This window comes from Genypterus blacodes, unplaced genomic scaffold (assembly GCF_046128005.1).
Source record: "Genypterus blacodes isolate CSIRO-AG114 ecotype Tasmania unplaced genomic scaffold, CSIRO-AGI_Gbla_v1 ptg000064l_1, whole genome shotgun sequence".
In the NCBI taxonomy this organism is placed as follows: domain Eukaryota; kingdom Metazoa; phylum Chordata; class Actinopteri; order Ophidiiformes; family Ophidiidae; genus Genypterus; species Genypterus blacodes.
Genome location: NW_027466876.1, coordinates 2,788,167 through 2,812,442, shown reverse-complemented (window position 1 = coordinate 2,812,442; position 24,276 = coordinate 2,788,167). Strand labels below are relative to the sequence as shown.

Sequence of the window (24,276 nt, the reverse complement as noted above, 5' to 3'; positions counted from 1 at the left end):
TGGGTGCACTTAACGCATGCGCAATTTTGTCTTTAAAATAACAACCGTAGCTTTTTTAAATCTGCAATAGAATATTTTAATTTTTTGTTCCTCATTTGAATTTATAATTAGATATGGTATCGCATAGCGCCGTTCCAAATTGGAGCTGTTTCCACATAGCGGAAGTGACGTTTACTTTGTAGTCCGACTGCTAAAGCTACTGGAACAACACCTCAAGCGCCATACTACTGTTCCGCGCCATTGTTGTGATTCACAACGGAAGATTAAGATTGCGTAGTCATAGCTTTTATTTTTATTGTCACCCGTAACTTATATTATTCAACTTTTAATGGCGTATGGCTTCGTTGATTGTCACTGTCATATATCAGCCAATGAGTTTGAGGAGGTAGGTTTCGTCCATGCAGCAGGGAGGACTCTGGGCCAAGAGGCACTACTAAAACTAAACATTCAAATGTGTTGCTTTCTAACCAAAACATTCAACCCACAGCCGATTAGTTTGAATTTGTTTCAAAGCAGCTTTAAGGATTTTGGGGGGTATTAAAAGATGACTCCTTTAGTATGTATAAGTTTCAAAGTAGTGATAAATGTCCATGACATGACCACAAGAATAAACTCAAATAACCAAGCGGTATTAGTGACAAATTAAAGCAACACATTTTCACGCTATTTTTTGTCTGTTGACTATGTATGGTACACCTTGTTTTGTCTGTTGTTATTGTACACCTCAGCTGTCACATACCTCTGTCTTATTTCACTGCTGTGGCTTATTTTAGTGCAAGAAAACAACTAAATAAAATCTTTGTTTTTATTTTTCAGGATCTGGACGATGTAATTCAGAGGACCATAGAGGTCAGTCGTCTATATCACTGCAGCCAGATTAAGATTAGCTTGAAAGAAAAATGTTACTTATCATGAGGAAATGTGTGTGTGTGTGTGTGTGTGTTAGGCAGGGGTTAAAACCCTGATTGCTGTTACAGAAGAGGTCAGAGATTTCGACAGAGTTCTCCAGCTGCAGGACAAGTTTGTATTTGTTCAACACAGACATCTGCTCACACGTTTGTCGTCAGAAATAAGTAGAAAGATACCATCAAACATTTAATGGACAACATGGCAGCTACAATCTTGGAAATTTAAATATTTCTGCTCAACCAACAAGACCTGAGGGACCTGGACTAGTCACCTTGTAGTTTGGCCTTAAGTTTTCCTCTGAAATGTTGGGTAGAAAAGCAGAAATACTGGTGTTCATGCTTCAGAATTGTGCTGAAGTACAACACTTCTCCTCTCACTTTCTGCCATTGAACCCACTCTTGCACAATGTAAAGAACACAGATGCTTCCATTGTTCCATACAGCTGCTTTGTGTTTATTATTCTTGCCTTGACTGCTGAGTTAAACTCTGTTCTCACAGTTATCCAGATCTGGTGGCTCCATGTTTCGGCATTCATCCGCTGCAGGCCGACGGGGGCCCAGCACATCACAGTGTGAAGCTTCAGGTAGTGGAACGCCCTGCTCCTGATCCAGCTTTTGCTTATTTTACTTTTGGATTCAAAGAAAAATAGGGAGAGTAAGTGTATCCTGTCAGTGTCAGTGGTGTCCCAAGGGAAGAAAACAAGAGACAGAGGGAGGAAAGGGTGTGTGACCATTGTTTGCTTTCTCTGAAACATTCAGGGAAAGTGCAAGAATTCGCATATATGTGTGCATATACAGTACCTTACAACATTTGATTGATAAGTGCTGCACTTAACGTCTGATAGTAATGTCACAAACTTTAGGTTACTGCTCAGGTGGTTTTTTTATTGGACAGTTTGTCAAAGTAAAGGCTGAGTAAATAATCTTTACTCAGGATCTGGATCCTGCTCTGCCGCTGTTCCATAAACACAGAGAACGCCTTGTTGCTGTTGGAGAGGTAGGCTGCTCATACACACACACACACACACACACACACACACACACACACACACACACAATGCCTTCGCCTGACTTCAAAACTCAACCATGCACTTTGATCGTCCACATGAAAAAGGATTGAATAAGTCGAGACGAAGACATTAGTAGCAGCTTTGAAGTGCGCACACACATACACTCAGGCCCTCCATTCTTTGGTTGTTTCTGATATAAGCCAGTCAGATTGCATTTGTATATAAAGCCAGACTGAGTTAAGAGATCATACAGTGACTAAGACAGGTGTAAAACTTACTATTTTGTGTTTGGCTTCAGGCAAGGTGGGGTCCGGGCTATTTAAGAACCTCGGTCACTTAACCTGAAAATATTCCACAACATTTTTGTCAGGAATAGCAGCCAGAATTGATTTTTATCTTCTTCTACTTAAGATGAAAGAAGTACAAACAATTGCATGTTGATATGAAAATCAATCAATTCTGCCAAAGAGACCTAGATGGTGATAGATTAGTCTTATGAGTTATATCCGTTTCTGTAATTTCTGTATATCTTGCCTCCTTTTGGGTTCAGATCGGGTTAGATTTCACACCATGGTGCGCTCCCACTGAGCAGGACAGGGACAGCCAGATGACTGTATTCATTAAACAGCTCAACATCGCTAAGCAGCTGGACCTACCTGTGTAAGTAGTATAGAATAGAAGTTTAACTCGAGATAGTCCTTAATAAGAATCTAATATGCTTCACTAACTCACAGGTGATGAAATCATTTATATCATTTTGATATTTATGTGGTGATGCGGGTGCCAATGGCTCTTTGAATGTTTTGCTTCCTGTTTCCCACACAGCAACGTCCACTCAAGATCAGCCGCAAAGGTCACCATAGCGACCATGATAGAACAAGGTGGGTGACAAAGTGTCGTCGTATTTACGCAGGTGCAAGTTTACATTTAGTGAACATTTTCAGTTAGTGCGCACCACCTCTTACCTTACTGAAGAAAGAGAAGAGCGTCACATTACTGTCCACATTGATTGATTGTAGGACTGTGGCAGCAATGAGCGCTCAGCATGAGAAATGATGATTAAATGATTAAAAGACATTGTCACTTGTCCTTCTTCAGGTATCAGCAAGGCTCTGCTGCATAACTTTGCAGGAAAGCCGTCTGTGGCTCTGGAGGGAGTGAAGGCTGGTTATCTGTTCTCCTTCCCCCCCGCTGTCGGCAGGAACCATCAGGTACGTCTGCATTTTATAATGGTTAGACACATGTCATGGTTGAGGATATAGTCGTTTACATCACCTTCGAAATGGTCTTTGATCTCATAATAATGTGCATGTGACAGATAAGAATGACAGAAATGTCTTTATCTGCATTTTAACAGAATCCATAAAAATTTGAAAGTAACCCTTGACTTTGAGAGGTTTAATGTGTTCAATGACCTCACATGTAAAGATTGACACCTGATGGATTATAGTGATACCAATGTGTAATTAGCTGTAGTGGTTACCATGGTAATAATGGTAGTTGTAGTCGTTATTGTTATAGTACAGTTATTGATAGTTGATCATTTTTTGTTAATGTTAAATGTGATATTAGTACAAATGAAGAATAAGTAACTCATTTACCTTTGCTGTAGATACAGTGTGCCGTATAACCTATATATAATGTGATATATTATGATAGAGAGACAAAGTGATCAAGCAGATTCCACTGGAACACATCTGTCTTGAAACTGATTCTCCTGATCTTGGCCCCGAAAAACACGTACGTTTTTAACCATTACAATTCATCAGTATGTTTTAATAATATAAATGTAATAACATAACAGTCTGTTGTGTGTTGCCATCTGCTGCTGTATTTCTTCAAACCTCCTAAATGCTGTGGAATTTATTTGACGGAAAGAGGTCACATTTTATTCATGTTGAAAATGTTGAATTTTGTAATTAAAATTGCAAATAAAAACAATGTTTAAACTACTATTAGAGGAATACAATTTATTTCCACAGCAAGAAAGGTCTAAAATCAATCAAACAGAAGTATAGTATCACTATATTAAGCATGACTAATGTAAGAAGGTTGCAATAGTGTTTTGGGGACAGTTTTCCTGATGGTGGCGCTATAACAAAACAAAATTAATGTGAGGATGTTTTAGAATCTAAAACAAAGAGATTTCAATCCAAAATTTAGATTCAACTCTCTTTAACAGTGAGTAAGTGAGCAGAGTCTTGTTCTAAAACTTAAATCAGACTGGATCCTGGCCACGCAGTTTTACTGTTCTTTTCTCTTCCTGCCACTCAGGTGAGAAACGAGCCCAGTAACATCACCAAGTCGTGTCGGTACATCGCCGAGGTCAAAGGCTTGTCAGCGGAAACTGTTCAGCTCGCCACCACACAAAACGCATACAGACTCTTTCCCAAGGCTGACGGCAGAAACGTTAGAATGCAGAGGCGATGACGTTTAGCTGATCTCAGCCTACAGCATCTAAACCAGGTGTGTTTTATCTGGAAGAGAGAAGAAAAAGACACAATGTAGATGTGAATACCAGAGTAGTTAAATGTTAAATGTAACTTTAAAATACCAACTTGTTGAAGTTGGTATCTTTCTGATAACAGTGCAGATTTGAACTCAAATGCTGTGACATCTTAAAGGGATATAGAGAATAGTACTACAGACCCTTACAACCCTGTAGGAATACAATAGAATAGCTTGTTTTTATAATGACATCTTGTTGCAGCTTACGGTTATCTTCAAAGTGCCTTCTCTCCGTAAGCTTGACGGGAAGCGGCCACTCTGTGCGGGCCGCCCGGGGCTGCTGTCCAGCCGTCAGAGCAGACCGGAGGGCCGGGCTGGACCTAAGGTGGCACTGGTAGTGCTTCCTCTCAGTCCTCTCCCATGACTGTCGCGGACTGCTCTCTACCTGGCACCACGTCTCCCTTCTTAGATTCAGCTCCAGGAGAGCCTGCTCTTCATACCCAGACATGATTTTATAGGGTTATTTGATTATCAAGCTTTTTTCCCTTGTATAAATTATCCAATGGCTTGTCAGTGAGCAATGCTCAGTGTTGCAATGGCAACTGGAAACCTGAGACACCAAAGGTCTTGTTTGTGTCGGACAGATGAATCACTCGTGGGACAAACACTCCTACAACAATTGCAGTCTTTTCAAGTATTTGAGCTTTGAGATCAGAATATCTTTCACTATCTACTTTTTTATGTTTTACTGAAAGAAATAAGTAGTAGAGTAACCACAGATTTTTATTGAACATCTTAAGTAATTTCTTACAATCTCATCAATATTCTACGCAGGCCTCACATCATGAAAGTGTGGTGAGAATCTGGGCTGAAAATTGTATCGTGCTGGAATTCTGGTATTAAATTAAAAATATCTTCTTTTTTTTTTTAAATCCTGTCACAAAAACGTATATCAAGTGTGAACAGTATTTATTTCCAGATTAACATTGGGTATTATTATACAATTATCATACAATTATATAATAAGATGGCAATGTTCCATAATATCATTTGTCGTATTGACTGAGCAGAATCATCTTAGTTTGTGGTTCCTGTGAAGAGAGACGGAGTGAGACCTCCACTTACCTCTGGGCCAACCAGGTTAAAGGAAGTAAGTAATTTAATCTTCATGGGAAAGACCCAACCTAAAGGGATATGATATAACATCACTGAGATGTTAAGAAATATTCAGGCTTCTCCTCTGCAGTGTACCTATAATTCTTGTATTCTTGCTGTTGAATAGGAGCAATTAGGAGAAATTGGCATGGAACGTCATTATCCTGGCTAATATCAAAGTGAAGCTACATTAGATTTGTTCCGCCCCCTAGTGGCCAGAATTTGATCATTGCAACTTTAATGCTATATGATGTCACTTTTTTAGAACACGTCATATAGAATTGGCTGAAAGGATGACTCCATGTTTTTCTGCTTGTATTGTGTATGTCTGTTTGAAAGTCCTTCTGTTCAAGGTGTTCAAGAGATAAACCTGCAAATTCAAACAAACAAAATAAGCAGTATAAACAGTTTAAAACATCTATAAAGCAATTGTGAGTGAACAGTGAACATGAGAGATGTAATAAAATAAATAAATACAGACAATACAAGGGAGGATGTGACTTTTTGCACTTTCATCTCACGGTCAAACCCCACACCCCCACTCAACCCTCCTATGACCTTTAACACAATTCAAACACTTTGCAGGATGGCAATAATGTCCATGTTGTGTTGTGTGTGATCTCCGACAATACCGGCGGCCCTGTATAAACAGCGTGAATGGGTGGGAGTGAGAGCGAAATCCCCGGTGATCGCCTGTCCTCGCCACTCTCTGCAGGGACTTCAGATCTGAGGCATTTCAGTCCCCATACCAGATACAGATGCAGCTGGTCAGTACGCTTCCTATAGTGCATCTATAGAATGTTGTGGGAGAGGAAGGGGGGACATTTGCTCTCCTAATTTGCCAAATAATGGTGTGAATCTATGATCCACCTACATACAGTATCTGGCTGCAGTGGTGACCCACGGTGTCAACCAACGATTAGGATTAGAGCAGATAATGACCTGAACATATGGACCACTAATTACTAGAGCAAATGGGCAACAGGACATGCCTATGGATGAATCTGTCATTTCGCTGAAAATAGTGATTTCAATGAATAGTTTAATAGTATTTTCATTTGAATGTTTATCTATGCTCTAGATTTTGCAATGTATTTATAGGTCTGATTAGATAAAGCGTGTGCATTCATTGTAACAGTTTCCACATGGTTACCATTACACACGCGCAGCATTACGGGATACTACAACGCATCTTTATCCTGTTCTGTGATTGGTTAATTTCACCATCGGAAGAGAAAGAGAGGAAGAGGGGGAGGGAGAGAGACAGAGACGCTCAAAAGCAGCCGATAGGCGGCATGTCCGGGGAAGCCGGCAGATGCACGGAGGATACAGTCTTACACACACGCAATTAAACGCGATAAGTGAGTAATTCAATTTATTTTGACAGTGAAACGACATCGCATCACAACACATCACGTATTTTGTAATGTATTTTTATTTTATTTTTAGTAGTTATATTCTAATGTGAAAATATCTGTTGTTCCCAGTTTTAGTTTCGCGTGTCTTAAGAGGAAGAGAGGCGCCATGGTTGCCGCTGAGCTCGTGCAGGAGCACCTGCGCGCGGACCACGGCGCACCTGGCGACATCACGGCCGACAAGAGGACGCCCGAGCCGGATGGAGGAGCTGCCGCGCGGGCCGAGCACTCAGCAGACGAGGGGGCGGCGCGGAACTCCGACATCGCCCGATCCGCGCCGGAGGAGGAGAAAGAGCAAGAAGCAGGGCCGCCGGATGAAAGAGAGGCGATGCTGCCCAACGGAGGAGGCGGAGTGACCGACGGGGCAGCGAGCAAACTGCTGGAGACGAAACTGTACCGGCGCCGGTTCGCCGTTCTGGCCGTTTTCAGCCTGTACTCGCTGGTGAACGCGTTCCAGTGGATCCAGTACAGCATAATCACCAACGTGTTCACCCAGTATTACGGCGTGACCAACGACAAGGTGGACTGGCTCTCCATCGTCTACATGGTCGCCTACGTGCCGCTCATCTTTCCGGCCACTTGGCTATTGGACTGGAAGGGTCTGCGGTTGACGGCCCTGCTGGGCGCCGGCCTCAACTGCGCAGGCGCCTGGCTGAAGTGCACCAGTGTGAGCCCCGAGCTGTTTGGCGTCACCGTCACTGCTCAGGTAATTTGCTCCGTGGCGCAGGTGTTCATCCTCGGCTTACCGTCCCGCATCGCCTCGGTGTGGTTTGGACCACGGGAGGTTTCTACGGCGTGCGCCACAGCGGTGCTGGGGAACCAGGTCAGTGTTTGTTTGTTTGTGTGTGTGTGTGTGTGTGTGTGTGTGTGTGTGTGTGTGTGTGTGTGTGTGTGTGTGTGTGTGTGTGTGTGTGTGTCAGCTGGTTGATATTTGAATGAGGAATAGAATAGAGCAGAATAGAATAGAAAAGGAGACTTGCTAAAAGAGAGGCAACGAACTACAGGAAGAAAACTTAAAATGAGCTCAAAATTAATGGAAGACATGAATGAAAACAGAATGACAATGTTAATGTTTCAGAGTGGAATACAAGTAACCTCTCTCTCCCTCTCCCTCTCTCTTTCTCTTTCTCTCATAGTTGGGCACAGCCATAGGTTTCCTGTTACCCCCAGTTTTGATTCCCAACACACCTGATGACATTGGACTGACAGGTCGCAACATCAGCATCATGTTCTACGGTACAGCTGCTGTGTCGACAGGCCTCTTCTTCCTCACTGTTCTAGGTACACATCACAAAAAATATACTATACACACAATTAAACACACACACGTCAAGTATACAGGTAAGTGTGTAATCACTGTGGGCTGCTAGAGTTCAAACTGGACAAACACATATGTTCAATGGTGGTTAAGTTTTAGTTGAGGTGTCTTTTTGCTAATAAAGCAGCTACATTCTGTGTTTGTGTGTATGTGTGTGTGTGTCACAGTCATAAAGGACCGACCTCCCCTCCCTCCCAGTCAGGCCCAGGCTGTACTACCAGACTCTCCTCCTGATGATTACTCGTACAAACAATCCATCATCAACCTGATGAAGAACAAAGCCTTCATCCTTCTTCTCATTAGTTACGGTAAGGACTTCTTAAGTACTTTACAATGAGTACAACAGTAGTCATAACATCGATATAAGCAACTGACAACTTGAAACATGTAGGGTCAGCAGATTTTGTGTCTTGTAATTTGTGTTTCTGTTTTTAATAAAAGTGAAGAGTAACTGCAAAAAGTTAGTTATTAAGATTGTAATAATAATATCATTGACACATTGGCTGTATATTGAGCCCTGACCTGTTCAACCTACTGGTAACCCATTTTTTCAAATGGTTTTGTGGGCGTTAGAAGCCAATTCCCCAACAGCATAAAGAAAACAGGAAAAGCCTGAATGTCTTTAACTTTCACGAGACATCCATTTGTCCCGGAAGCCAAACTCCATATGAAGTGTGATGGTTTCTTTTTGCTGTCTGTCTGCAGGTATAATGACAGGCTCCTTCTACTCCGTCTCCACACTCCTCAACCAGATGATCATGGCCTGCTATGAAGTAAAGCATACACAGTGGCTGCATTTCTCATTAATCTCACACAGGAAGCAAAAATAATAATGAGTCAATGAGTTTGAGAGAGAGAGACAGGGGGAGAGAGTGAGACTTCAAAGAGATGGACCGAGGGTTGGACGGCTTTGATAAGATTCATTGTCCGTCAGGCTCAGTTCATTAGCTGCTGTCACGCATGCCTGTGTCCTTGCATAACCCACACACAGTCTCTCACACACAGAATGAAAACAATGGATAATTCGTACTCATTCGCAGTCAAAACATTTTTGTCGTCCTGCCTCTCTCCCACACATGGCACAGACACACACACACACACACACACACACACACACACACACACACACACACACACTCAAAGTGACTGATGGGAAGGCTGACACTCACATTTTTTTTTTTTTAGCTTTCTTAAACACTGAACGCCAACGCACACACACACACACACACACACACACACACACACACACACACACACACAGACTGAGGGATGCTCACCTTTGTATGAACTTAAATAACTCTTAGTCATCCTCAGCAGTAATGTCAGATGACTTAACGGCTCTTTCCCACCATAAACCCTTGAACGCCCCCACCACACACACACACACACACACACACTTAGCGAGCATGTGACCAGCTTATAGTCCATCTATAAGGTGGATGTCTGTGTTTCTGCTCTGTTGAAAAGAGTACAAGCGTCCTGTCTGCTGCGTGTTCCCACAGAGATCACCTGCTCTCACCTTCATCTCCTTTCCCCTCCTTTCCTCAGAATCAGGAATTGAACGCTGGGAGAATTGGTTTGACTCTGGTCGTCGCCGGCATGGTCGGCTCCATCCTCTGCGGCCTGTGGCTGGACCACACCAAGACATACAAGTGCGTCACGGCAGGCAAACTGAATTTCCACTCCAGCATTGATATGACCCCTGAAGACAGAATACAAATATGTTTAAGTTAAACCTTCTCCTCCCATGTCACAGCTTTCAGCCTCTGATGTTTCCGTTTGCTCTGTTACAGGATGACCACGCTGATCGTGTACACTCTGTCATTTCTGGGGATGATCATCTTCACTTTCACCCTGGACCAGGAGAACATCTTAGTAGTATTCTTCACTGCTGGAGTCCTCGGGTATGAGACCGGCTTTAATTGGAAAATAATGTAAATGCATCGATATAGCAAAAAGGGATGAACGTGTACAGAGAAGTGCTCCAGAGGCTTATTCAGTCTTTGCCAGGGTGCATTGAAGGAACCCCGCATGTCATTGTGACCCCAGTTTGACCTTGAGAGCCCAGTGTGAGGAGGGGAGGCGTGGGGTTCATACTGTATGTGGAACTCATCACATGTCACATCGTAAAAACAATGTGCGGTCATGTCAGCGGCTCCATAAAGGACTATAACACAACTCTGTTTGGTGTGTTGCCTCCGTCATATGTTACCTCGATAACGAGTAACGCAACAACGCAGACTTGTGCTGCTGTCTCTTTAAGCATGCGACCTGTCTGGTGCTAAGACAACAAAGCCACGTGCAGAGTAGCAGCGGGGAAACCTGACCTGTGTATAAGTCCCCACTGTCTGGTGTTGTTTGGGTAAACACACCTGTAGCAGGCGTGGGTGTTTGAACCTAAAACATAAATAAATACAATGAAAAGGACGTTACTACAATCAGCACCGTTCCTCCTGTCGCCTCCAGACTTGCCAGAAACATTACTTAGTAGAAGTTTACGTTACATTTCCTGTTTTTTTTACATGTTTTTATTTATTTAACTCTTGGTATTCTTCTCAGGTTTTTCATGACAGGTTACCTGCCTCTGGGCTTTGAGTTTGGAGTGGAGATCACCTACCCGGAGTCTGAAGGAACCTCCTCTGGACTCCTCAACGCTTTTGCTCAGGTATCACAAAGGGGCCTGCATTAGTATGGAAATCTGACGGGTCGAGAGTAGACGGAAAGAAGGGGAAGGGGAATGTTTTTGTTCCACCAATTTTGTTTGTTGTCATTTGTTCTATTTTTGGCACCTGTATGTAATTTGCATGTGTGTCTCTGTGTGTGTGCAGATATTTGGGATCATTTTCACTCTGATCCAAGGCAAACTGACCACAGTTTACAAGCCACGGGTTGGAAACCTCTTCCTCTGCGTTTGGATCTTCCTCGGGATAATACTCACTGGTAAGACCCGTTTGTGTGTGTGTGTTTGTGTTTGTGTGTCCCTTTGTATTCAAACTAACTGTCAGAATCACAGCTGATACTTGTCTTTCCCTTTTTCAGCCCTAATCAAGTCAGAACTGAAAAGACACAACGTCAACATGGGAGCAGAGAGCAGCCGGCTGCAGGCAGTACGTACTGTTCCCCCCCGCAGCTTTCACACACTGCATCCGTACAGTAGAGCTCAGTATAAAGCTCTACCGACGCTCTACCAAGCTTATTTTTTAAAAGGCAAAATTGAAACTGACAGAAATACTTTATGAGCCTGGAGCCACAGATTTTGCTGCGCCCTTGCCATGCTTGGAACAATTTAATCAAATGCACCCCAGCCTCTCCCCTCTGGCCTCTCGGCATCAGCCCTTCACGTTTCCCCCTTTTCCCTCGCTGTTTCCCTGTGGCGAGCCCCCACAGTGATGACAGCATTCTTTCTGGGCGCCCAGTGAAGCGACCTTAAGATGAGACACATTCTTGAACCGTTCCCTACATTCTGCTAACAGAGTTCTCTTTCAGCCTGGAGGTTCTCCTTTTGTTTGGTTCCTGGCTTTGCGCTTTACAAATTGCTCCCTGAACACACAAGCCTGTAAACATCCCTCTCGTCTAGCCTCCAGCTGATTGTCAGTAATGATTTCTGAGTGCCGCCAGCACTTCAACAAGCCAGGAGCACTAAATCTGATTCTGACCTCTTGAATCAGCGCAACTATGTGCGTCAGAGAAAGCAAGTCATCAAATGCATCTGCTCCTCTTCCCCAGTCAAGTAGTTTTCATCTTTGACATCAGGTGTGGAACTTTTACAGGCCTGGTCCCATGATGCATTTCACCAGACAGTCTGAAGGAGGCGCAATAATTACGTTTAAGTTAAAGATAGACTCAGAGGAGGAGTGGGCCATGTGCTCTTGTCTGTTTCAGAAACTGCTCTGGATTGACATGTTTTCTTTCTTTCTTTCTTTCTTTCTTTCTTTCTTTCTTTCTTTCTTTCTTTCTTTCTTTCTTTCTTTCTTTCAGCTTCCCACCAAGTGTCCCGAGGAGAGCCCAACAAAGAATTTGTCCAACGAAGTCAGGCTGGAGCCGTCGTTTAGTTTCTCCCGCGAAACCTCCCTGTAACTCGGCCAAAGTCTCTGGACAGCAGATGGCCTCACCCCCTGCCGCCTCTGGGACAAGATACTGGCTTCAGAGTCTGGGAAGAAACCAAAGGTGCACTTGTTTTGTTTTTTTATCGCCACGTCCAAGGTCACCAATATTTATAAAGCTGGACTCTCTTCGTGCGAGCCGAGTGTTAATCGAGCACAGCCACAATCCGGTGGACTCTACCCCGACGAGGCGACCCACAAGCCAACGGTCGGGGTAGATCATCTCTCCCCTCGAGTTTTTTTGAGCACCTTCAACCCTCCAGGCACCTCCACATCCGGAGTTATGTCTGGGTTGCATCCTGGAAAGGTCACATTGGATAGACGTATCCAAGCAACAACATGCAGTAGAAGCTCCGCCTCACCTTTTGTGTCGTAGGTGCGGTGCGGTGCGGTGCGGTGCGGTGCGCCTGATTTGGTTAGCGTCTGCAAATCCAGGTTTGGAGCCTCGATGCCTAGATACTGGCTTCTGCACAGGGCTGACATTTCCTGAGTTTACTTGAATTGTGCTTTCATCTTTCATGTAACAGCTACAAAGCTACAAAGCTACAAAGCTACAAATCGAGAAAGCTACTGTAATTGTTAATATTGTTATTCTTTTCTTCAACCCCCGGCGCTGATCATTTCAGGAATCCAAGCGCGATTATGAACGTAACATTCTCTCAACTCAGTGTAGTCTGTTCTGGCACTCCTCCTCTGTTTTGATACGTCTCTATTTCCCGTTGTGTTCTAAGGTTTAGCCATTTCATTTGTCATTGCTATTCATAATAGGAGTCAATGGACGGTGTGTTCAAGCAAGACTTCAGTCTTAACACCAAACAAACCAAGATTGAGTCAAGATCCAAACGCATGTTGATCAACCGGCAACGGAGGATAATGTAAATCCTCTGCAGACCGTCATCATCAAACGTGCGACTACTGATGAAGAAGCGCAGACACCATCGTCAAAGCTTTTTCACACAGAGTGGACAATGTGACTATGAAAGTCACTGTGAGGTCTGTAAGCGTGAGAAAGGAAAGACAACAAAGCACTTACAGCTGATGTGTTCCAGCAAAGCAATCTGGATCATTTCAGTGGTTTTAGTTTGTTTAATCTCAATCATAACTTAAATTTTAGGAAGTTTTGACGCTGTGAAACTGCCGTCCAGTTCGAGAACACGCTTTCCTACCCCTGATATGTTTGGGGGCAAAATCTGAAGTGTTGCTTCCCTCCACTTGAGCAAGCATAGAGATGATGTCATTAGCGAGCTGTAGTTGGGGAAACTAAGGGCTTTTTTTGTTACTCAGTGTGTGTGTGTGTGTTGAATGGTGCTACTTGCATATAGAAAGAGAGATGTCTGAGATTTGTTTAATGAAATTTGATTCTGGCTTGAATGAAATCCATTCTAGTATATTGTGACATTTATGTGGCAATAGACTTGAGAGTGATGCAGGAAGGAAAGCAGCCACCTGTGGATCGGCCCGACACAGCTGCACTGCTGTTTTCTTTCGCTCCACTACGGACCAAACCGAATGTCAAATGGCGAATAGACTGCAAAAGGATGAACATGTGCACAACGTGAAAGCTTTTTCCTGGAATGCACAATTTCAAATGTTTTCAACGTCGACTCCTGCCCATAGTAATTCTCCGTAAAGGCTACTGCAGCTACAGTCACTGTTGTCGGCAAGATAATAATGTTTGCTGCACCTGGCGTCTTTACGAGGAGTCTGGACTAAAGCACAATAGGTTTTGTTTCGTTTTTTGATTCCTCAGACGGATGCAGATGTGTTCATGTGTTCCGAGTCCAGCTGTCGATTTCTTTCTGTCGTTGTACTTCACTTTGTATGGAGTTAGTTATTTCATATCGCTTAGTTTTTTTATTTATTGTTTGAAGGATTGAATCGGTAACAAAAGGTCCACATTTCTGAGCTGGCACTTCACACACAGGTGTTTACAGTTACACTGACGACACCATAACATGTTTTTACACTTTACATGTTGGCCATAGCAGCACTATTCAGCATGTGACAACATCAAACACATCGTCACCACTATGATGCCTAAGAAAGTGATCGATCTGAATGGAGGCCTGTCATGTATTGTTGTAATCCATCCATCCATCCATTTTCTATCACTGCTTATCCAATAGTAGGTTGTGGGGTTGCTGGAGTCAAACCCGGGCGGGGATACACCCTGGACAGGTCGCCAGTCCGTCGCAGGGGCACACATAGACACACAAACAGCACTCACTCTCACCGTCACGGACAATTTGGAGTCACTGAATTAACCTGCATTTCTTTGGACTGTGGGAGGAAGGCGGAGAGAACCCACGCAGACACGGGGAGAACATGCAAACTCCACACAGAAAGGCCCTGGTCTCGTAGCCACAACCTCCTGTTAGGCACAAGTACTAACCACTGCATCACCGTATTGTTGTAACATTGTACCTTATGTTTAGGAAATGAATTCTGCCTCCTATATAATTGAACAATCTTCTAGCCAACCGAGGCATTTTTGATTGTGCCGAGCTTCTCCATCGCCTCCCTCTGAAAGAAAAAGCTGCGCATATTTATTGTTTCAAAACCTTCTAAATGTTTTCAAACATTGCTGCCTTGGCCTGTGTTGAAGAGATAACATGATGTTTGTTTGTAGAAGTTTCCTAATCATTTTTTAACTGGCATTACTGAACTATGTTGGAGTTATTTATGCAAAACACTTGAGAATTTGTCTTGCGAGTTACAACCTATGAGCCATTGTCACGTGTGTGTGTGCATGAAAACAGTACTGACAGGAATGACTGTGTTCCACGACATTTCTCTATGTGATGATGATGATGTGAAATCTGTACATGTTTTATGACTGCTGCCAAGTGCAATTCAAATTCAAAAGGTTCAAATGTAATTCTTAACCACAGGTTTGCCTCGACGCAAAACAAATCTAAAAACAATCTCTTCATTTGATGAACCTTTGACACTACTGTTGGACCTTCACTCATATTCAATCATCACACTGATTTGTTCTAAAAAAAAAAACCTTGTCATGAATGAACTGAGAACACGGTGAATTGTACATACTGTAAATCAAACCACTGTGAGTAAAATAACAATAAAGTCATTTTACTCTTCATGCACTTTTCAATGAGTCAGATTAATGGCCATAACTTTTTGTCTGATTAACTTGAGACTCAGGTTGTGTGTTTTGTATGTCACTGCATCGTAAAGAGGATGATAGTGGCGTAAAGTATAAAGTCTGAACTACGCTCATCATCATTCTTCTCTGTTTTGTGTGTACTTCTAAGAGCATAAAACAGTATTAGAGTGAGCCAGACATGACGGGTGATGCCGTGTGGGCGGGGAGAAGTTGCTCAGAATTGCGCATAACCAGCGAAAGATTTCAGGTTAGGACCGAGATACTGATGTCATGTTAGCTGTGTAACTTCCCTTTTTCTAAGATAAATACTGTGTGAGGGGTGTTTGTGATCCTTATTTCTCAGTGCAGGGCATTTCAGCATCACCTTCCTGTAAAGAGTGAAGAAATGATTTACACCACGCCTGTCTGGCTGTTCTTTCTGCTTCGTGTTGAAGGTAAAGTCTTTATTTTCAAATCTAAAAGACTGTGTTGATGTGTGACATGTTAAATAGTCTGAAATATACACTGAGCTTAGTAAAGATGCCTTACAATCATCTTTCTGTCAACCCACAATGTTAATTCCACACAATCTCATTCCAGCACTGTGTTTCCTTTTTTGTTTAACCCATCTGAATGATCGTAATACATTTGAACCACGTTGAACAGTCTAATAGTAGATGCACATCCGGTAAAAACAGGAACAACAATCTCCTGTCACGGCATTTTTCGGTATTATTATTGTTATTTTTCTCTCAGCATACATCAGCGGAGAAACAACCAATGTGTACTTCAGACATGGAGGAGATGCTGTGCTGCCCTGTAAAGGACACGCAGACTGCTCCACTATTCAATGGCTTTACAACAGAAATCGCGCACACACCGCAACAGAAATCGCGAACGGGGTTGTGAGCAGCACATCACGTGCAGACAGGTTGAATCTGGAGGATGACTGCGCTCTGCTCATTAGTGACGTCAGTGCTGGAGATGCTGGTCTCTATAGCTGTGGTCAAACCAACCCCCTTGTGGACACCTACCTGAATATTCTGACTAGTAAGTGTAATGTCTACAAAAGCTCAAAGCTAGTACTTCAAATTTTAGATTAAAAAGTGAAACGAGATAAAATAGAAGAGTCTGTAAGTGAAGTTATTTATGTCTTTAGTGTTTGATTGGCTGCTAATACCACCTGTTTCTTGTCAGTCTCTCCATCTCCACCAGATCCTGACGGCAGAGTCACATTAAATTGCTCTCTGAGTAGATACAAGGAGCTCGTCGATCCATGTCAAATCCATTGGGTGGCTGAGGAGGCAGAACTGCGTGATGGAGATGACGGATACACATCTGTGGGACAGAAGAACTGTATTTCCACTTTGATTGTAAATCCTCAGCGTGGCATGAAGAGGACGTATCACTGCCAGGTGATTGAGCTTGGTGAGGTGAAGGTAGATGCTGACTACACATCTGTCTACCCAGGTAAATGCAAACAAAACAAGCCATTGGAGGTGTCAGACACTTTTTGATGCTTTTTTGGAACAAATCGGGTTGCTGGCTCTTCTCTACAGATTCCCCTCTGGATGCCATGCCCATCTACATTGCTGCAGCTGTCGGTGGGATTGTGATATTGGTCATCCTATCTGTACTCATCAAATGCAGAAACAAAGTCAAAGTGACAGAAAGTTAGTAAAGTTCCAAATCCTCATATGATATAGTTAGTATAGTTGGAATAATGGAAGAATAAGTGCACATTTCTTCACCAATAAAGAAGTAGAGGTGATGAGTAACTACTTGATTTTGAGTGAAATACCCCTTTAAAACTTACCTTGGTGAAAAGGTATCCCAACAAACAACTTGCAACCAATCCCAACCCTTTTTGTTTTCCTGTGGCCATAGTATGAATTAGAATATATATTGTACAATGTTATCATATGATATTTGCAGACTGATGTCTCACACTGAACCCTTGGTTACAGGTCCTCAGAAAACAGCCCATTCCTCTGTGAGTAAGGTACATTTATGAACACGATAATATAATACCTGCTTTTCTGTTCAAGCTTTTGCAGGAAATATGCAATGTCTGTAAAGATATCTTGGTGAAAATATTAATATACCTATATGATGAATACTTACACAATGTCTTCACATGCCAAACCACTGTGTTGTTGTCAGGGTGATCCAGATGACAGCCTGACCTATGTCACCCTGAGCCACACAGAGCACAACAACGCCATTCCTAAAAAACAGGTGTGTCACATGTTGTGTATTTTTGTTCTGTTAGTCGCTTATTTGGCAACTCTCAGAGGCCAAACAGTGTAAATGTTTGTATGTGGATGAGGCCTGTGGCTTTTGGCCCCACAGCCACAAATGTCTCATGCGACACATGCAACATACACTCAGGCAGTGTGATTAAATCAGGAAATTAGGGTCTCTTCACCGTCTGTGTGCAGACTGCCCTCTGCTGGTCACATGTCTTTTTTTTAATAGCGTCTGTGGAGCCTATTTGACAATCTACTGTAAGTGTAATGAAATGATTTTGAGTTAATGTGATTTGAACCTCTTGTTGTGTCGTACAGAAAGAGGTGGAGGAGTTGGAGGTGACGTATTCAACAGTGAGGACTTCCTCCTGAGAAGATAAAAGCGGGCAGATGCAAAAAACATTATAAAGATAATGTTGCCAAGGACTTAGTTTGCCTGCATTACCCCAAATTTACCGAGAGCTGAACCTGCGCTTATTAGTTGGGTTTTGTTAAATAGGGGTTTGCTTTGCATTAAAAGCTTTCCTGAGTGGGAAAATTTGAAGAAATGTGTTTATCCCTTAGCTGACTCCAGCCTCATATACACATATACCTTATTTTGAATGAAACAGATTCAGATCGTAGCTTCAACTTTACATACATAAAGACACAGCACAACAGTCTGTTCCTATGAATGGAATTATGTATAGGTATTGCTATAGACTGCATATTTAAGCGGAATTTTTTTTTGTTGCAAGTTTTGCATTTAAATTTCCTTCAATACATCAGAGTTATTTGTCTGGTATGAACAATCTGTATTGTGCTTATATTGTGGTTAGTTCTGGTTATGTCTGATCTCATTTTTATGCATCACTGGGAATTTGTCCTATGTGTGTTACATGCTTGTTGATCACAATACATATTTAATCTATTCATCAAAACTGGACAAATTGCAGTCTTTAACATTATTCCCAGAATCTTGGATTAACACAAATGATTACAGCATTAACAGTTGTTGCAGTATTGAGCAATCTATGGCAGAGACATGAGTGTCCTGCAAAATCAAAATCATCGGCACTTTGATACTTTTTCTCAGACTCCAGATATCCCTTTGAGTTCTGTGCTCACTCAAGTTAGTAGTAGTGATTATGTCTGTGATTGGTCAGATCTTCTATTCCAATTTCAGTTCTAAATCTAAAGTATAATTCAAATTGAGTTAATAAAACAATTAATTGTAAAGTCTAAGGTGATTTTGAAAAATAAAAGCTTTCAACACATTACAATTGGAACATTGGAGCTGCAAATGGATAAGCGCTATATAATGGGTTACTGAGAGAGAAACTTATTTTGTGTGTGCTTTCATTAAGCATTAATACAGAATGGAATAAATTACGATGAAACAATAGACAGAGAAGGAAATCGCAGAAATATCACTTTTTAATGAATTTGTACTTTTGCACGAGTGATACGAGGTCCCTCCACTATTTTATTGAAAAAGGTGAGATGAAATGTGTCCCCTTGAACATTTGGGTGCAAAGACAATTGATCAGACACGTCAACGTCCAGGTGATTGGAAAAGACACTATCAAAGACAAATCAAAAGTTATTATTTCAGCTTGCTTACAAAGTACTATTATTTACTCTTCAGCATTCAATCTAGTATCACAAACAAATTTACATCATCAAAATGTACATGTATGCTGTAAATGTGGCAATAGCATGAACATAAATTCTAGAATGTACAACATCATATAACCAGTAAAGTGTAACAGGTGGGACTCACTCACAGACTTAACACTGACACGGTTTTCTCATTACATCACAGCATAAAATGTAATGTGATTAGAATTTCACTTCTCTATCCTCTTTTATGTATTTTCTTTGTTGACAGAAGCGTAGAGGTTGGTGGGATCAGACAAGGCTGCAGCAGGAGAGGAGGAGATGTTCACAGCGGCGTAGGCTACAGCATCATCTTCATCATCAGGATTTCTACGAAACTGTGCGCAAAGCAAAGCACCAAAGTTAGGCAAGAATACATGCTCCCATCATAACACAACACAAGGCCACACAATGAAAGACAACACAGTAAGCAATGAGTTACTGTGCTGAGTGTAAAAAACGGAGTTTACCCGCGCTTTGTCATTGGTCTTCATCTGCTGGCCGTGGCTGATGCTGGCATAGGCAACATCATCATCAGGATGAGTCTGCACAACATAATGATTGCATCCATATTTTATCAAACATGTGATCTGTTTGTAACCCTCCCCTTTAGCAGGAGGCTGAGGTCCATCAGGACCAAAACCTCACGCCACAAAAACAGCTTTTTCCCCTCTGCAGTGGGCCTCATCAACAAGGCCCGGGTCTTACACTGACCATACAATCAGAACAATTGGTACTTGCACATTTGTACCTTATAACTTGCGTATTTCATATTTTGCACAGTTTGCATATTGCACATTTGGTTCACACTGTATTTATCTCTGCACTCTGACCCATTCAGTTACACTTATATAGTTATTATACACTTACACGTTTAACAATGTATGTGTTTTACTGTAGATTTACTGTTGCTCTTATATGTTGATCGCACCAGCGACCAGAATAAATTCCTTGTAAGTGAAAACTTACTTGGCAAAAAAGCTCTTCTGATTCTAATTCTAATTCCAATTCTAATTCTGATTCTGATTCTGATTCTGATTCTGATTCTGATCTACTAATCCAGTAATAGAGATCCAGATCGCCGGAGAGAAAGAAAGTGTTCAGTTGTAGGAGCAAGCTGGGGTTTGTTAGTTTTGAAAGCTAAGACAGTTGAGTTCTGGTGAGTGCTACAATAACACTCACATGTGTGAATGCAGCCACAGTCAAATATGAATCATTGTCATGTGTTATGGGTCATTTATCAAGCAGATGCAGAGCAGCCATGTCTGGGCTCCCTGTCTCACCCTGCAGACTGTTCTTGCAGAGGGACATTCAGAGAAAGACAGTAACTGCATGTCAGAGAACACAAGTGCCAAAAAGAGAAGCTACGTGTGTGGTATAAAACCTTTACCATGTCCTGATTGGCTCCTGGATTGGACACTGCTGGACTCAGACCCTGTCAAATAGAGTCAGTTATGGCCTCCACTCTGCATAGTGTATCACAGTGCAGTGACTGATCCTCCTCCTTTTATACCACAAGAGTTTCAGTACAGTCTAATCCAGTCCAAATGTTTGAGCATGAGATTATTCAAACTCACAATGTTGTCATCGGGTGGTTTATGTCCTGAAAGGGAAAAGAAGAAAAGATTTGAGCTTCCAACTTCATTATCAATTTCTCAATAAAACAAAAATATCTACGCACTCACTTTTGCTTCTCTTCCAGTGGCAGATGAGCGCCACAGCGAGTAAGAGAGCTCCTAACCCTGCACCTCCGAGGACGTATGGCAACCACACACCTGAAAACAGATTGAAAACATAATAAAAGAATCATCTTAGATATTTAATGATTTGTTTTCAATAATGCTGATGAAATAATTTTTTGAGGAAAACGAGCTGTGAGTTGAGAGAAAAACTCATGTTTTCCACATGTATCATCTTTAATTCCAGAAAATATAGAGCTTGCTTATTTTAACAGTGGGAGACACATCTTAGTCTCACCTGCTCTCCTACCTGGAGACTGATGTGTGAAGCTAAACACTTGCACAACTCCAGTGATCAAATCTGTCACTTCACACTTATCAATTCCAAACTGCAAATTGTCAGTATGGAAGCAGAACATTACAAAGCATGTAACCACAAAACTCAAGAAAACACGCAGAAACAACAGGGAACCTTAGACGCACAACATACAGCTCCAGTGAATTCATGTGAGCTCGACTGCATGGGTATGTCTCTGTGTGTTGGTAATAAATGTGATTAAGAATGCAATAAGAGAGAAGAGAGAGAGAGAGAGAGAGAGAGAACGAGAGAGAGAGAGAGAGAGAGAGAGAGAGAGAGAGAGAGAGAGATCAAATGTATAAAATACATTAAAGTAAGGCAAAAATGTGTATTGTAACTTATTACTTGGATGGGAGTTTGTTTCTGTATTTGAGTCAGGTGAGGTTGCTGATGTTGTGGTTGTTATTGGCGGTGCAGATGTTTTTGTCACATCTGGACAAATGAAAAAAAAGACATAAGACAATAAAATGTGAAGTGAGAAAACATGTCCTGATAATAAACTGGTTCTTATTTCAATACAGTATGAGGTGATAGAGACACATCATAGTCTGACCTGCTTTCCGACCTGAAGACTGATGGGTGAAGCTAAACACGCGCACTTCTCCATTGTTCGAATCTCTCACTTCACACTTCAACTGCTCTTTATATTTCTCATTAGAAGTCCTGAAGTTTGCAGTGATGGAGCAATGATATGATGATGATGATGATGATGATGATGATGAGGATGATGATGATGATGATATCTGTATGTCTTCTGAATTTCCATCGAACTGAGTACCATTGTACAACCACTTCAGTGTGTGTTTGCATGTGTATGTCAGCAGAGAGCAGGTCAGTGTCACTGTATCAGCGTCTGTATGTTCAGTTGCTAGGGAGAAAAATGAAACATGAATCACAAATATTGTAAAGTTATAGAATGTTTACAGCAACACAGATCTGAGCTTGTGTTAATGGAAATACTCACTGTTGACAAGAGACAGATCAACCCTAGAGATGTTGGGTGTGCCTTCCCAAGGTCTCTTCTGTAGGCAGTCGTAGAGACCAACATCCTCCTGTGTGACTCGCTTTATAGTCAGAGAACAGTCTGCTGTAAGTCTCACTCTGTCTGATTGACTCTCTCTGAGCTTAATCACATCTACTGAGTTGCGATCAATAAAATGTTTGAAGTACCAGGAGGTCCAACCACACTTAACCTGATCTGATATCACATTTTCACAAGGCAGAGGGACTGCATCTCCTTCTCTGACAATGAAGGAGGAATCTGACTGCTGTTGAGCTGCTGCTGTGGAGAGAAGGAGAGAGAAATATTAATAGAATTAAGTTCAACCTGAAGTTCAACATAAGTTCAACATATTATGTGTTGTTGTTTTGTTGTTTGTTTTAATGGGAGAAGATGATTGCTTAGTTAGTGCTGTATTCAGGATGAGCTTGAGAGGCATCATTGTTTTAGTTAATATACTTTTAGAAACAATTGATACTTTTCCAAATTGTGCCTCATTTCATACAAAAAGTAAAGATTTGTTTCATTTCAAATATCATTTCATTTTAACGGGACAGTACATCATAGATATCAACAGGATATAAACAAGCCGGATTTTAAACGAAACGGCTTATTTTCATCAGCTGTGTGTGATGAGGCTTATGTTAGGAGTTCATACTGAGAAAGCATACAGAAAGCGTCTATGGAGCATAAAGAGCCGGCACATAAAATCACACAATTTGGAATTTTATCAACAAAAAAAAGAAGACGGTTGAAACCAAGCAGTGAATCCCGTATAACATGTTAAGTAGGCACATCCTATATGGCAACTGAATGACACCAACATAGAGGACAAATCACATGCAGCATACAGTAGATGCACAGGAATCTCATTCAGCACACACACGCCATGTATTTTAAAGTAACATCACCATTATCAGGTCAGATTTTTACTTTATCTCTCTCTTTGTGTCCTTACTTGTCAACAGGAGCGCCGACATCAGAAATAAAAGTGTTTCCATCCATCTGGATTTAACCATTTTGCTCCTCTGTCTCTCTTTCTCCGGTCAGTCTCTTGTTCTCATGCGCCCTAACTGTGACTGTAACTGGCTAATGCTTGTCAAAGGGCAATATACAGTACTTCCTGACATCATCACCAGGGTTTCACTTCCTCATAGTGACTGTAGACCAGGTTTTTTCCTCTTCTTCTCCTCTCTCTCTTTGTGGCTGATCACATAGCCAAAAGCTTTGCAGTCTTGCGTGTCTTTGTCTTTTTTGTTTTTGTCTTAGATAGTTCATAACAGTCGAGAGAGAGGGAGAGAGGAAATGCTGAGGATTTACATGCAACAAAGGCATCGAAACTCAAATTAGAGTGGAAGGAAATTAGGAGAAAAGGAGAAGTGTTTTATTTTGGAGCAGAGGGGGAAGCTGCGGTGTCCCTTGGAGACGGAGGACATCACACACTGACACTCCCAGCCTCAGAGATGAAGTGAGACTTGCAAGTCTGCTTTCTCAGTCGTCTTGGTTAACTTGACTTAAGATCACTGATCAAGCAGAGTGGTTGGTATCTTGGCCAGAAGCTAAATGTTTTCCTGTGTGTTGAGTCACAACCCCAGCTGAAAATGCAAGTAGAAGATATAAAGCAAGAATGAAAGGCTGTAAAAAGGAAATACACCTCTACAGCGAGTCCAATACCGTGATGCAACTGTGATAATGATGTTATCTTCCACTTCAAAACAAAAACATTATAGAGGAAGTTGTCGTGTCAAAATTATTAAGTGTGAAGATCATTCAAGCAGAAAGAAACAACAGGAGTTTGTCGTTCTGTTTGACTGTCCTAAACAAAGACATGGGGAGTCAAACCTCACCAATCCCAATTTGAGGTTTGGTTCCCACAGTAGAATGGGGTT

The 24,276-nt window shown here is 41.9% G+C and overlaps 5 protein-coding genes across 11 annotated transcripts; 3 read left to right on the top strand and 2 right to left on the bottom strand.

Annotated features, from left to right (window-relative positions):
- The first annotated feature begins 187 nt into the window (after window positions 1-187).
- On the top strand, window positions 188-4,348 carry tatdn3 (TatD DNase domain containing 3). The gene is made up of 10 exons (XM_076154986.1): window positions 188-385; window positions 817-849; window positions 947-1,020; window positions 1,408-1,492; window positions 1,843-1,905; window positions 2,469-2,578; window positions 2,744-2,799; window positions 3,017-3,129; window positions 3,578-3,658; window positions 4,193-4,348. The coding sequence occupies exons 1-10, from the start codon at window positions 329-331 to the stop codon at window positions 4,346-4,348; spliced, it is 828 nt and encodes a 275-aa protein (XP_076011101.1). The 5' UTR covers window positions 188-328.
- spata45 (spermatogenesis associated 45) lies at window positions 4,305-4,874 on the bottom strand. Its single transcript, XM_076154987.1, has 2 exons — window positions 4,634-4,874; window positions 4,305-4,395 (listed from the first exon to the last, which is right to left on the bottom strand). The coding sequence occupies exons 1-2, from the start codon at window positions 4,872-4,874 to the stop codon at window positions 4,376-4,378; spliced, it is 261 nt and encodes an 86-aa protein (XP_076011102.1). The 3' UTR covers window positions 4,305-4,375.
- A 1,937-nt stretch (window positions 4,875-6,811) lies between these two features.
- Window positions 6,812-15,066, top strand: flvcr1 (FLVCR choline and heme transporter 1). The gene is made up of 11 exons (XM_076154985.1): window positions 6,812-6,882; window positions 7,009-7,759; window positions 8,073-8,217; window positions 8,422-8,562; window positions 8,960-9,027; window positions 9,803-9,906; window positions 10,048-10,158; window positions 10,814-10,919; window positions 11,083-11,194; window positions 11,294-11,361; window positions 12,233-15,066. The coding sequence occupies exons 2-11, from the start codon at window positions 7,046-7,048 to the stop codon at window positions 12,329-12,331; spliced, it is 1,668 nt and encodes a 555-aa protein (XP_076011100.1). The 5' UTR covers window positions 6,812-6,882; window positions 7,009-7,045; the 3' UTR covers window positions 12,332-15,066.
- Window positions 15,067-15,730: 664 nt separating this feature from the next.
- LOC143004184 (uncharacterized) lies at window positions 15,731-19,108 on the top strand. 2 transcript variants are annotated; one of them, XM_076155098.1, is made up of 7 exons: window positions 15,731-15,918; window positions 16,220-16,513; window positions 16,661-16,933; window positions 17,023-17,136; window positions 17,431-17,456; window positions 17,627-17,701; window positions 18,031-19,108. In XM_076155098.1, exons 1-7 carry the CDS (start codon window positions 15,870-15,872, stop codon window positions 18,082-18,084), a joined length of 885 nt encoding a protein of 294 aa, XP_076011213.1. In that variant the 5' UTR covers window positions 15,731-15,869; the 3' UTR covers window positions 18,085-19,108. The 2 variants fall into 2 exon arrangements, with proteins under 2 accessions (XP_076011213.1, XP_076011212.1); XM_076155097.1 differs by having other exon boundaries at window positions 17,431-17,465.
- Window positions 19,109-19,153: 45 nt separating this feature from the next.
- Window positions 19,154-23,883, bottom strand: LOC143004183 (uncharacterized). Of its 6 annotated transcripts, none has more exons than XM_076155092.1 (9): window positions 23,346-23,813; window positions 22,352-22,666; window positions 21,953-22,255; window positions 21,733-21,819; window positions 21,036-21,125; window positions 20,928-20,953; window positions 20,741-20,785; window positions 19,821-19,895; window positions 19,155-19,688 (listed from the first exon to the last, which is right to left on the bottom strand). In XM_076155092.1, exons 1-9 carry the CDS (start codon window positions 23,404-23,406, stop codon window positions 19,560-19,562), a joined length of 1,131 nt encoding a protein of 376 aa, XP_076011207.1. In that variant the 5' UTR covers window positions 23,407-23,813; the 3' UTR covers window positions 19,155-19,559. The 6 variants fall into 6 exon arrangements, with proteins under 6 accessions (XP_076011208.1, XP_076011207.1, XP_076011206.1 ...); XM_076155091.1 differs by having other exon boundaries at window positions 19,156-19,688; window positions 22,352-22,669; window positions 23,346-23,778; XM_076155093.1 differs by lacking the exon at window positions 20,741-20,785 and having other exon boundaries at window positions 19,154-19,688; window positions 22,352-22,669; window positions 23,346-23,883.
- Between the last annotated feature and the right edge of the window lie 393 nt (window positions 23,884-24,276).